This window comes from Castor canadensis, chromosome 3 (genome assembly GCF_047511655.1).
Source record: "Castor canadensis chromosome 3, mCasCan1.hap1v2, whole genome shotgun sequence".
Taxonomy (NCBI): Eukaryota; Metazoa; Chordata; class Mammalia; order Rodentia; family Castoridae; genus Castor; species Castor canadensis.
The window spans coordinates 71,300,694-71,314,651 of NC_133388.1; the positions used below are offsets into that span (position 1 = coordinate 71,300,694).

Here is a 13,958-nt window from a genome sequence, read left to right on the forward strand (position 1 = left end):
TTTACCTATTAAGGTCTTGGGTTTCACTACCTGAAAAATGGATACAATATTACAATGCATACAGGAAGGTTTATAAATAATACTGGTTCATGGATTAAATAACAGTAGTATAAAACATTTGGCTTGGCACAGTGCCTGCAACATAGTTAATGTAAAGTAAATGGTATTTTTTTTCATAACTGTAATCCTCAGTAATGCAACAAAAGACAAAGCTAGAGAGGTCCATGTGCCACGATCACAGGAAAAAATGGTGAGAAATACAGTGACGTGCACCAAGCAAGGCTCTGACCTTTAAAGGAAAACAAAGATGCATACGATGGTAATAAACAAGGGGGAATACTGGGAGTGCAGAAAAATTATCATTGTCATTTCTTTTTGTGATTATTGTGTAGTGGTGGGGTGACTACCAGTTTTATTGGGATGTTTTATGTGCTACTAGATTTACTTACTGAGAATGAACAGATAAATAGGGATGTTATTCAGGGTTCTCAGCAGCTCTTCTGCTAACTTTCAGACAAGGTTAATTAATGAGGGACATTCACTTTGGAGGAGGAGGAGAAAGGGGAAAGGTGGGATCTGTTGGGTGATTCATCTCACTAGAGGGGACAGTGGATGAATCAATCCTTGTAGGAAGCAGTCTGGGAGGGCCGCAGGCACTGGTTGGAGGATTTGATATCTTGAGAAAGTCAATGTCACAGGAGGATGGGCATTTTAACATTACATGATTCAATGGGCTCTAGAGCAGCTCCTAAATCATTTTCAATTCTGTTGTTCAAGTTTGCACCATTTGATATTCTGTTTCTCAAACTTCCCCTTTCTAGCAAGGGTATGTTTAATCTTAAACTCAAGGTGCTTCAGAAACATTTTTCTTCCATTTGTTCACATGGCGGTTCCTTCTCATTCACCACTCATGGTGACAAGTCATCCACCCTGGGAGATCTTCTGTGGCCTTCCTATCTAAAATGGTCTCCAGCTCCCTCCTTACCTCCTTAACACCCTGCAGAGTAGCATGGCCTAGTGGTTAAGTGCATGGGGTGTGCAGCCAGACTCCCCACTTTCAAGCTCGGCTTCTTCACTATGAGATGCTGGGTATTCTAACTCACTTCTCTGTCCTTACTTGCTTTATCTGTGGAACGGAAACAATAAACTAGGATTGCTGTGAGAGTAAACACCTATAAACTATGTCATGCTCAGCAGATTGCAGCGTTTCTGGAAATTAGTTGTTATTTTAGATTTCACTACCCTCTGAAGTCACCTTCTTTACTTCTTGTTACTGTCTCTCTCGCCCTGCTAGAATGTAAGCACCATGAAAGCAGACACTTTTCATTGCTCAATGCTGGGGTTTTAGGATCTGGAACAAGTCTCATAGTAGTAGTTCAATAAATCGTTGGTGAATGCATCATAAATATTTATCAGTACTTAGGAGGTTCATGTGTCTACTTTCAGGCCAGGCAGGAAAAACAGCTTTTTTGGGGTAACAAATGAAATATTACTGAGACATACTACACAAGAGATATATCACCTCTTGCCCAGACTGAAACTCTATTTCCCTATATTATTTCTTTATTCCAAACATCTCATTTTTTTGCAGATCAAAAACCCTGTAGAGCTAGTTTGTAATACTAAATTGTTTTTCTGCTTTTTCTCAAATTAAATTATCTACTGATATTGAATTACCCTATTATTTTTTCAGACTTACCTCTTCCACCTGGGGTATGCCCAGGGTAAGTGGAAAAGGTAAAGACTAGAAAAGGTGAAGAAAGAAAAGCTGAAAGACAGAAAAATAAGAGTGGGTGGAAACTCCATGGCTTCTAATATCTGGAATATAAAGAATGATTCTTGCTAGCATTAAAATAATAATCCCCACATCTGTAGTCTGCTTACAGAATTCCAAACTTGCTAATGCTACATGACTAACAACTAATAAATGCAGTGTTCAGCTAGGCAGGGAAATACAAAATGGTCAGAAGGATGAGTTCTATTTTACTTCCCCCAAAATGCTGCTTTGTAACAAGCGTCTACAGGGCAAAGCTACCACTGGCAGAGCTGCCCAGTTGCCTCCTCTTTGCTTCACACTCTGGTAAAGGTCAAGGTTGCTCCACATGTGCCTTTCAGACAGTAGGACAGCTCAGCTAAAGGTCGTCCTTGGAGGGGCCAGCTTCTCCACCTCCTCTCTTTTCTTTTCTTTCTTTTTTTTTTCCTTAAGAATTAATGTCAAAGACAGTGCTCAACCCTGAATTTATATAGATGCTAGTCTCTTGATGACTTATATAAAGGTTTTAAGACCTGATGATAGTGGCTGTTATCATTTAGGATAACAATGGTATGGTCACCCTAAATAACTGAACTATTATAAGTTCCAAAGTCTGAAATTGGGGATGCAATGCTGGCTGACCACACTGACAATATATTCTGCTTCTGCCTGCCTTCCTACATATGATAAATATTGTTTAAGAGACTAGTTAGTGTGTTGTAAAATTGATAAGATTCAGGTTGCCAAAGGCATTTCATAGGTTTAAATTTATGTTGCTATAGTAACTGGAATTTCTTGAGATTAGAAGGCTTTTACATCCTTAACCTTAAGATGATAATAATGTAGATTAAGATTCCGGACTTTGTCTCTGCTTGTGAAGAGCATATACCTTCTATTTTGAGTATTCTGTATACACTAAGGTCTGACTAAATGTCCTGTAACTGAAATTTCAAAATTAAGGTTCCTAACGTTTTCTTATCTACATGTACACATCTGGTGGTGTCAATGTTATTAAACTGGACAGAATCTAAAAAGAAAGGGAATTTGAAGGAGAAAAGAGAAAAGTGGAACTCTCTTAAGTAGCAGTTCTAGAACACTCATTTTCAGGACTGACCTGAACTTGCTCCCTTTCTCCATCAGTGTGAATTTTGAGCAGGTGCCGAAGCACTTGGTGTGTCATTACCCAGTGTTGTAGGAAAGGACATGACCTGGGGACAGTCAGTGAATAAAGATGCCCCTATTGAGATAGAAAGGGGGTTGCTGCTCAAGGTTGCATGTGTTAATTACATGGACCTAAAGCAGCTGGGAAATTCAATGCAAATCACCTAGGATTGGGCTGAGACAGAAATGTGTCCCCTCCCAGAACCCAGCTTACCTTATATCCTGATGATTTGATGTGCACACCGCGTTTGGTCAGGGTAGATTTCATTCGGATGAAAAAGGAACGCTCAAGGGTGTTGTCAGTGGTTAGCAGACTGGGGCTGGTTGACTCCACTGAGGAATACAAAAATACACACACACGTGACTTAGATCTCTGCACAGCCCCTTCCTTACAGCTCCTGCTCAGGTGCAACCCTTGAGTTCACTAAAAATGAATGACTGATGGGTACTAAGAGGGTAGTAATCAATTTACCTCATTTAGAAAATGTTTACTTTGCAGAAAATAGAAAGGGAAATTAATGTATCTAAAGTAACTCCTTTCCAGTTTCTAGCAAGAGCTTTTCAGGTCTTTTTAACTTGCTGCAGCTCCTTAAGAGGGGTCTGATAGTTAAGTAAGAAACTGCAGCTCTCTCTGAGGTTGGATGGTATGCATGGAGAGAACAGGGGATGGGTGGGGGGAAAGAAGGACCCTGGATAATGACGGGATCAACCAAGGCAGAGGAGCTCTAACGACGGGTAAGGAGGACTTGATCTTTGATCTCCCCAACAAACTCTGGAGTTTTTTTTTTCATTGTGAGGAACAAGAAGGATGACTCCAGACACAGGGATGAGAATGGGATGTACAGACAGACAGAAATAAAAACATCTCATGACATTGACTTCCATTGCTGTCATAATTGCATCTTGCCCCCAAATAGCAAACAATTTTCTCTTTTTACTTCTCTGTTTCAAATGTGAAAAAATAAATTTCCTCTTTAAACAAAATAGCCACTCTTTCCTTTTTATATGTTTTGAGACTAATAGAATATGTTTTGATCTATGAATCTTAAAGGGGTCATTTACAATCTTGCCGATCCCAGGACTCCTTTATGTGAACAGGCCAGAAGGCAATGAAAGTGTATTTTATTTTAAAACAAGCTCCAAAGATTTTTTTATAAATTTAAGTCTTTTTCCACAGTTAGTTTGGGAGGTTTTAAAATCTACTAAATATTCTAATTTTACTTTTCTTAAATATTAAGGTTTTTCTTATTTGAAAGTTAAAAAAGTTCAACAAGCAGGATTTCTTTTGAGTAGCTTTAAATTAACACTAATTTTCTCTGGAATGGAGGTGAAAAAAATAGACATAATGAAGAGATTTAAGAATTAAGTATATGTGAAAGTAGCTGTTAAAAATAGATTATAAATTGGTAAAATCAGGTTTTAAAATTTTAAATTATGGAATATAATTCATATATTTCTGAGAATAAGTAATCTATTTTTCATATTAAATTTAATGGTCCGATGAAAAAATGAGAGTGTCTTTAATAATAGGAAGCTTGCTATTTGTGGTCCAGGGCTTTTCTTGTATCATTCTCATTTTTTTTTTTATTGTTGTGCTGGGTGGGGGTATATTGTGGCATTTACAAAGGTTCTTATAATGTATCAAATATACCATACTGTATCATTCTTAATAAGACTATTATTTTCCTCTATTTATGGCTTTTCTACTCGGGGGTGATGGAACCATCGACAAGTGTCCCTTTCTTATGTGTCTCTCTTAAGGTTTTCTTCTTTTTTTTTTTCTTTTAGAGAGCATGGATCTGATGTCATTTTAAATGTACAGCTTTTTATCACTCGAGGGAAAAGCAGAGCCCTGTTATATTTAGTACTTTCATTTCTTCTGATTAAATATGAATTACTATGAAATTTTTCTCATCATCTAACACGCCATAATACGCCAACAGCTTTTTAATACACTATATAAGCACAAACTTCTGCTCTAAGAGTTTAATTCGCCCCTCTAATCCAATCACATCAACCTTATTTCTCTTATCAGAGATTCCCATTTTGAATTAAATGAGCTCATTAGTTTTAATCAAAAGCAGAGAGATCAAAACTTAAACGTAAATGCTTTAGATCAGAACTGTCAGTCAGCCGTGCAGTTCTATTTTACTAAAACACAAGATCAGAGACCCTTAGAACCAATTTTTTCTCGTAAGGGATGCCGAGAGCTTGAAGATGCTATATCCTTTTTTTTCCTCCCAAGGACAGATTATACATTTAAGGTTAGACTTAATTCATAGCAGTTTTTTTCATCCTGGTGGAAATGGAAAAGTATGCCAATCTACTGTTGTCCCTTTCACATTTATTGGCACTGGTCCACAGAGACTTGAACTAATGTGAAGCCATCAGAAGCCACACCACAAACTCAGCCTTAAAAATTCAGCTCTGTTCAGCAAGATTGTGTTTGCAATAGCTGAGGGGGAAAAACTGACACTTCCAAGAGAAGTGGAATATGTTTTAAGGCTAGGGTCCTGGCTACCCAGACCCAGGAAGAAAGGAATCACCTTGCTGAGGAACGGAGGCGAATTCAGGTAACATGAGAAACTGGTATTGTCTTCAGTGTGGGTAGTGCACAGTAAAACACTCTGTAGAGGTGAGACCACAACATACATGCGTCCAGCTGGGTGAAAACACAAACTTCGTCTGTCTGTGGCGCCAAACATAGCATCATACACACCCTGGCTGAGACAGGAGTGTGCACCCCAGCTCCTGTTACAATAGTCATTGCCTAAACATATAGGGCAGTGTTAATTACACTGGGGACAACTAGTGTAAGAGAAATGCTAAGGTCAGGTTTTGCCTCATTGAAGCTGAGATTTAAAATCTAAATTGGTCTGCAAACTTTATTTCAAGATCAAAGCGGTATGAGGAGTCAGAGAAGAGACAGATTAGAAAAGAGCTTGATGTCTGATGATTTCTACTTTAACTGCTTGTGACTTTCTAGTTCTGAGGACAGGACAGGAGAGGAACCTGGTATGCTGTCCCTTTCAAAGGGGTATGTGACAGACTCATTCATAGCACCACACATCACGGCCTTGCTTCCTCCTGGGCTAGCAAATACAGTCGGTTTATCCCAACTGTGACAGTGATGTCTCGTGAAAAGAATTACTATGTGACAGGCAAGACTGCGATTGAGACTGTGATGAGGGCTGTACTGAGGGAGCGCCAAGGTAGCACAGCCATGGTGGTTGACAAGACCGTGGCACCAAGTAGAGGAGGGGCATGTGGAAGCACTGAAGGGAGGTCAGAGTAGTGATAAAAGTCTTCTTGGGACCTGTGCTCTCTACAGACCATGACACCAGTTTATGTATTTTAGAGTGCTTTCTAGCTACAAAACGCTTCTTTTTTTTGTCAACTTTCAGAGGGTGGCCATGACTGCTGCATGCTCTGCTAAAAATGTTTGGGATTCAGAGAAGTTCTACCTGCTGCCTGGGACAAGGGGACATCTGTGTTAGGGCTGGATTCAGTGGTCAAAACTCACACTCAATTTTGACCTATGAATTATAAACTAGGAGCTAAAAAACAAAAACAAGACCCACTTCATTAAAACTAAATAAAGAAATATATAATACTCTCTTTTGCTGAATCTCCAGGGGTTCAACTTTTTGATAAATCTAAGTCACCTCAGTTCTTGAAATGTCAGCTTTTTCACATTCTCTAAAATTTACAGAATACTTTATAGCAAAAGTTGTAATGGTTTTGATGCTGGCAGATGCTACCATATACCGAAGCCTATCTGTGTTACTCCACCTCTGTGTATGATTCTGGAACTGGTGGTGTGGCTGCTGCTATCCTCATCTTTAGGTAGGGGTATGGAGGGTGGGGAGGAAATGGAGGCAGGTGGCTGAGAATAATCAAGACCTTACTGGGCTAAAACTAGGGCCGTGTGCACTCTGAACAGATTTGCTTAAGGTCTTTACAAGTGCATGAGGCCAAAGCATAGAGAGGTCTTTCTTTGTAGCACAATCCAGATGTTTTTAGTGTGATGCCTGTATCAAAACCCTCCAAGTGCCACCAAGTCCTGATGTGCAAAATAAGTTTTAAGAACCATTGCTCCTCAATAGTAAGGTATTTTTCTTCTTAAATGTGAGGTGAAGTTGGGTAAGTCCTTAAGATATGAAGTTAAGCGTAGTTATCCCTCACTGGTTCCAGAACACCAAAATCCTGGGATGTTCAACTCTTTTACATAAAATGGTGCAGTATTTTGCATATAACCAATGTATATTCTTTCTTATAATTTAAATCAATACTAGTACAATGGAAACAGCAGTTGGTCGAATTTACGGATGCAGAATCCATGGATATGGAACACTGACTATAGACACTCGTTCCCATTTCATTGCCTAAACTCATCTTTTCAAATCTTTTTCAGATGTTCTATTGCATACAGGACAAATCAAGGCACAAATATCCAGTGACTGTACAAGACAAGGGAGATGTTTTATTTTGTAATTATCTTGAGAAAGCCAGACTGTTTCACTGGCACATGCTCTTAGTTTTGTTAGAAATTGATGTATTTTAGAACAAGGATGAGTATGTGTACATGGAAATTTGACAAGTTGTTTCTTTTCTTATAAAAATTTCCCTTTCAAGTAGTAGAGTGACTAATAGGGAAGGGCCAAGGGGGTGGGGGTGGAGGGAGATGGAAGAGTAAAAGCAAGGGGAGTTGGGTGGGTGGATATGACCAAAGTATTCTATTTGCATGTATGGAAATGTCACAGTAAAACTCATTAATATGTGTAATTGATATTCATTAATAATAAAAAGTGCTTTAAAAAGAAACTTTTCCTTTCACTTGAGGAGACTGCAGTTCTGTAGCCACTTGGAGTTGAGGATGCTCATAGGACTTGCTTTAGCTAATGAACGAGGGGCAAAAGTCACAGGTCATCTCCAGGTGGAATTTTCAAGAGCCAGCCATGATGTGCCACTGTCTCCTTCCCTTTGCAATTGTGACTATTTACATTTTAGGCTGTGGCTGCTCCATGAGCCTGGGTCTTGGAAAATAATGTGGAGCAGAACCTCCTGCCAACCCTCAAATAAATAAATATTTGTTGTAATTTGTGGGTTGCTTTTTTTTTTTTTTACTTCAGTATAATCTAGTAATCTAGTCCATACTGACTAATGCAAATAATAAATGTTGATTATAGTACAAAGAGTTGGTTTGTTGCCCAAGATCGCTCAGTCAGTGACGGAGCGTGAATATCACACATGTTTATAACTCAAATATATGTATATACACACACACACACACACATATATATGTATATATACATATATACACACACAAACGTATATATACTTTTTATATATTTATATACTTCTTTTATCTCCAGTTAATTTTATCATAGACACTTTAAGACAATAGAGCTGACACAAGTCTAACTTTGATCCCATGTAGCACCCAGCAAGGTTATTGTAAATATATGTAAAACATATATTTAATATAAAATCTTTGCTTTGTGTATATTACATATTCATTTACATGGCTATGGATATATATTTAGCATATAGTCAAAAACTAATATTCACTAGATACCAACTTTTGTAAGATCTTCCCAATAGCAGGTCAAGAAAAATAAAAATAAATCTTTTCTCACAGAAATTGTCCCAGTGGATTTTGTGTTTATCCAGGATGATATCTGTAGTAGTTTCAAAATGGTACAAATTCTTCAAAACTCCTTCCAAAAGATAGAGCTACTTCTTCTCCCCTGAAGTGAAGGTGGGCTACCTGTGGTGATTTCCTTCGAGTGAATAGTTCATGGTAGAAATGGCAGTGTATGATTAGCCTCGTTGCTCCTTCCTTGTCCTCTCTTGGGTCATTCTGATTGAAGCCAGCTACCACACTGTGACCAGACTGAAGTGGCCCTGTGGAGAGGCCAATGTAATAAGGGACTGAGGCTTCCTATTATTAGTCACATTAGGGAACATACAAAGGGATCATATAGTCCCAGTGGAGCCTTTAGGTGACTTTGCTCTGGCTGCCATCTTAATGGCAACCTCATGACAGGCTGTGAGCCAGTGCTACTCAGATAAGCTGCTCCTGGATTCCTGACATGCAGTATTAAGATATATTTGCTTTTTTTTTTTTTTTAAACTATCACTATTTGTGGTAATTTGTTATACAATAATGGGTAACTAACATAGCACCTACATAATATCTTTCTGGAAAAATCACAGCTTTGTTTTGATATGTGACAGGCATTACATGGCTTAAAGTTGTGTCATGAGAAGGACTGTTTAGCCCAGTGCATTCATTAATACCTGGCAAAATCACAAATGTAGGGAAAACGTTAGCTGCAATACTGATTTATAAGCAGAGTCTATATTTCCAAGTGCTTGGTTAGTGGTTTTTTGTTTTTTTTTTAATGGGGAATTTGCAAAAGGTGCTGTCAACAGTACCAGCCACAAGACTGTGAGCTCTCAAAAGGCAGGAATGATGCTGCTTATCTTTTGCTGTATCTATTTCTTGCTTTTCTCACCCTCCTTCATCCTCTCCAAATGGCTGGTACTGTGTTTTGTGTCGGCAGGTATTCAGTTACATGTGTCAAAATAAAGTGACATTTTCAATCAAGAAGACCTATCCAAACAGTATCTTGTCCCAACAATTCTTTTATTTTTTAATGGAGGGTGTCATTATATCCTCTCCTTGTATTCATCTCTAAGGAAGTGTTTTCTGCAAAATGTTCCTTTGAGAGTCCTGTGGGTTTGGTAGTTAAAAAGGATTGGCCTGATTTCCCCTAGAATTAGTGACTACTTTGTTCTGTCTTTTGAGAGTTGGTTTTCATCCCATGGGTCTGTCTCTGTCATGTGCCAGGGAAACTCTGAAGTGGATAATGGCCTTTAGGACACTAGAGTGGGATGTGTGGTCCTTGGTGGCCTTCCCTCTCTGCAGTCACGAGTTGTCCCACCCTCCTCAGACTGAGCAGTCACAGCTCTTACACTCCAGTTCAGCAGTCAGGTTGTCAAGTTCAGAGCTTGCTTTGCAGTGGGACAAAAAAGCCAGAGGTATTTACAGTTCATCAGGACTGATTCCTGTTCCCACCTACCTGTGAGTCTTCATCTTTGTTTGGAAACTTGTGAATCATGAACTAAGTTCTAGAGCATAGCTCTGAAAATGACAGTGGTTCAGGAATGATGTAAGAAACTGCTTTCAAAGTAACATTAAAAACAATCCATCAAGAAATCAAAAAGGGAAAAAATAACCGTCTGCAACCTGTACCACCTGTGAGATAAACTCCCTGGCACTACCTGGCCTGTATCTGGCCTCTGTCATCCAGGTTGCCAGGTAGGGCTTGCTCCTGGTGCGACTGTCCCCAGAGTGAGAGGACACTGTTTGGTGGCTGCGTGCTTCTCCGTCGTTCGTGTTAGGATGATACCACTCTGGGGAAATACACACAGTGTCAGAGTCAAGCCGCTACCTGTGGGTGTTTGTATACGCAACTACTGAGCAACAGGAAAGTTCAAGGGGAAAAACTGGGCATTGTAAAGACGGCCTTTGAGAGTGTACACTGTCCGACACGACCTGTTCTATAGCAGGCTGTGCACGCCAAAGGCTGTGTCACATGAATACTGCAAGCGAGTGTTTTAAATCTTATTGGAAACTCCCAATAAATGCTGCCACTTGAGGGATCTATTCTGGAGGAAAAAATATAGTGTGTTCTCTTGGGGTGCTGCGTGGATTCCATTACCAATATTGCGTATGGGACCTAGTGTAGCAATGCTTTTATCACGACTATAAAGTGGTTACAAGCCAATTCTTCATATAAAAATACTCAATAACACTGAGGTTCCCCCCCACTTTTCTATTTCATTCTTTTATTTCCTTCCTTTTCTTTACTTTTTCTTTTCTTTTTTTTCCATTTTTTTTATGACAAACATGATGTCAGACAAAGGGCATCCAGCCTTAGTCTTTGTAGTACAATACAAAATAATACATAAACACCTTTGTGGAGGCAGCTCAAAGCCCCATGTTTTCTATTAAAAAGTCATGTTCAATCTTCACTGTTGATAGAACTGAATAGCTAACACAGAGAACATTGTATATCAGAAAGGTCAATAGTTATTACGAGCTACAAATATATTTTTTTCCATCCTTCAGGCTGTTTAGCGCATATCACAGCATGAGCAGCTGTCTCCTTTAATGCTTTTAAAATTAGAATCCTAAAGAAGAAGAAGAAAATTATGGTTGCAATGATTGCGCTTTGCTTTTGTAAGTTTACTTTAATATACTAGTTTATACACATGAGTCTTCCATGTAGCCTATCCATGGAGCAGTCACTGGCTGCTAGTATCCAGTCAAACCACCATGTTTATTTTCTTAGCATTCTGGCCAAGTCTCCCTCTCAGGCACAGGTGTCGTCCCTGTATTAAGTTTTAAAATCCAGTTATACACAGGAGCCTGGTAACACAGACAGTCACGACACACATGCATTCTGCCTTTTCTTTGCTTTAAAGCTCTATTAGTAATGACAACAAGACTATGTGATGAGAATCAGTTACACAGCACAGGGTGAAAAATCAGGCAGTGAACCAAACCACTGATGAGCACTACCACTCTCCTTGTGCAGGCGTGCCTACCGAGAGCGCCTTTTAATTTTTTACAGGTTGATCTGCCTGTCCCTAGAACTTCATGTATATACCAGGGCCCTAAAAGACAATATTGATATTTTAAATACATGCAAGCACACAAAAATGTCTTATTATACTTCATTTATTCTTTGTTCAGTTATTTGAGTTATATACTTCATGAGTATCTACAATGGTGGGAATCATTTGTAACAGTGTTTACATTTTGGTGGGAGGGTCAAAAGTATAGTAATTTCAGGTAGCAATTGATGCTATATGAAAGAGCAATGCAGTGTAAGAGGCTAGAGAGTGACGGTGGGGGGTTCACACTTTGGTTGGGTGGTCACAGGGGCATCTGTCAGAAGACAGCATCACAGAGGAGACGAGTCATATAGTATCTGAGTGAAGGTGCTCATGGTTCTTTCACTATTTTTTGACTCCAGGTTGGGTAATGGCTTTGTAGGAAACTTTGTTGTGGATACATTGCACTAATGACAATGACGTTCTAGAAGTGTTATTCTCAGATCTGTTCAAAGTTAAAATGAGTTACTTGTCTTCAGCACATGACTTCACGATAGAAAACCAAGGGAAGTATAATGGACACAATTGTTCAATAACTTGGGTGTCTCTTGGGTGTGGTGTCTTTAATTCTTTGTGGAGTCTCCAGAGAGAGTGGTTCTACAGAAAAGTGGGATAAGGATTGAGTTAATAAGTGATGTACTTTGGTAAATTTTGGTGGTAAAGAGAGAGAGACTCAAGCATGCTTATTGACCAAGTGGTCAGAGCTTAGAGGTGTTTATGTTGGAAATGCTAACTGAAGAATTTAAATCCTAAGGGATATTTAATCAGTTGCAGAGAAAGAGAGGTGAGCCTCTGAAATGGGGGAAGGAAAAAGGGAGGATGAGAGAAAGAGAGGGGGTTGGAGGGAGACAGGAGTGTGCTGGGAATGTGAACAACTTACTCTCAATTAAGTAAGGGTTTGTTTACTGAGATAAGGGAAGTAGGAGAAGGAGGTTTTGAGTGAAAAAAAGTTATGGAATAGCCCATTTTGGAAACCAAGTGGGATCAATAGAAAATAAGGACAAAGACTGCATGGTGCCTCGAAAATGTAGGGCTTAAATTGAAGAGTGTTCATTTCTGGGCTCCCTAATAATGGCTTTCTAGAGATGAGGACCAGTGCAATGGGAATAAAAGAAAGTCAACATAGAGTGAGGGATTTCAAAATGTTGGGGTGATGAGCTGGGGACTAGGAAAGGATGGCAGGACAGCTGAGTGCTGACATGGGGGAGGTAGCCAGCCAATAGGGCTTCATTCAGACAGTAATTTCGGAGAATGTTACTCACTGCCTTCAAAAAGTTCATATTTATATAACTATATGTATTTCTGTGTTCATAGAAAAATTTGAAACTATGAAGCATGTATCAGGAAACAAAAATATTACCAGTAACCCTATCACATAAGTATAGTCACTATCAACACTAATTTCTTTTTTCTGCAGTTTTATTTACCTCTTTTTTATACATTTATTTAAAACTGGGATCATTTCTGTATCTGTCATGGTTTTTAATAGTAAAAAGGTCATAGCTCACTATGTGGTAACTGTTGCTATTTTATGAGATATTATTAAAGGGCTAAATAGATATTGGGACTCTAGGGGCCTTTGTTGGAAACCAGCTTTAAAAAAATTTAAAGAACATTACAGTATCTTCGTCTGCCCACTTCATTATATCATTTTCAAATACACTATTTCAAGTGGCTATATAGTATTCCATTGCATGGTGCTGAATTTCTTTGAAATTAATCTTTTTTGAACTTTGTTATAATTTATTAGGGTGGGTTTCTTGAAAGAGTACTATCAGTTAAAAAAGTATGCACTTTTTTTTTAAAAAAAGAGTTCTTGATATGTAGTGACAAACTGATTTTCAGAAAAGTTGTTCTGTTCTGCCCAGAAAGGGGGGAGGAAAGGGGGAGAAGTTGGCCCAAACAATTTATACACATGTGAGTAAATTAAAAATGATGAAACAAAAAAAAAACTAAATAAAAAGAAAAGTTGTTCTGTATCACTTTACATCACTTTGATGATGTTTATATTGGTAGCCATCTTGAAACATTTTTTCTTATCTGTTAAAAAATATTAGATTAGAAGATATGGAGAAGATACTTTACATATAAGATATTTTTACATATCTTATATGTTTAATTTGCATTTTTATTTCTAGTAAGGTTTAATTATGGTTTAATATATTTGTTTCACTAAATCATATATTTATGCTATTTTTGATTGGGGTTTTTCTTATCAGTTTGATATAGATATAGATACACACACACATATGATACTATTATCTATATTAACTTTGACATATTTCTTGCAAATATTTCCCCATTTGTTTGCGTTTCACTTTTTGCTTATGATTTTCAAAGTTACTCAAATGTTTAA

General features: G+C 38.3%; 1 protein-coding gene across 21 annotated transcripts in view; it reads right to left on the minus strand.

Moving 5' to 3' along the window:
* Window positions 1-13,958, minus strand: part of Npas3 (neuronal PAS domain protein 3) — an 869,823-nt gene that overhangs the window by 63,313 nt on the left and 792,552 nt on the right. For all 21 annotated transcript variants that reach the window (XM_074068169.1, XM_074068167.1, XM_074068174.1 and 18 more), the window contains one exon: window positions 3,129-3,247. In XM_074068169.1, coding sequence (XP_073924270.1) covers window positions 3,129-3,247 — 119 coding nt within the window. The remainder of the gene's footprint in view (window positions 1-3,128; window positions 3,248-13,958) is intronic.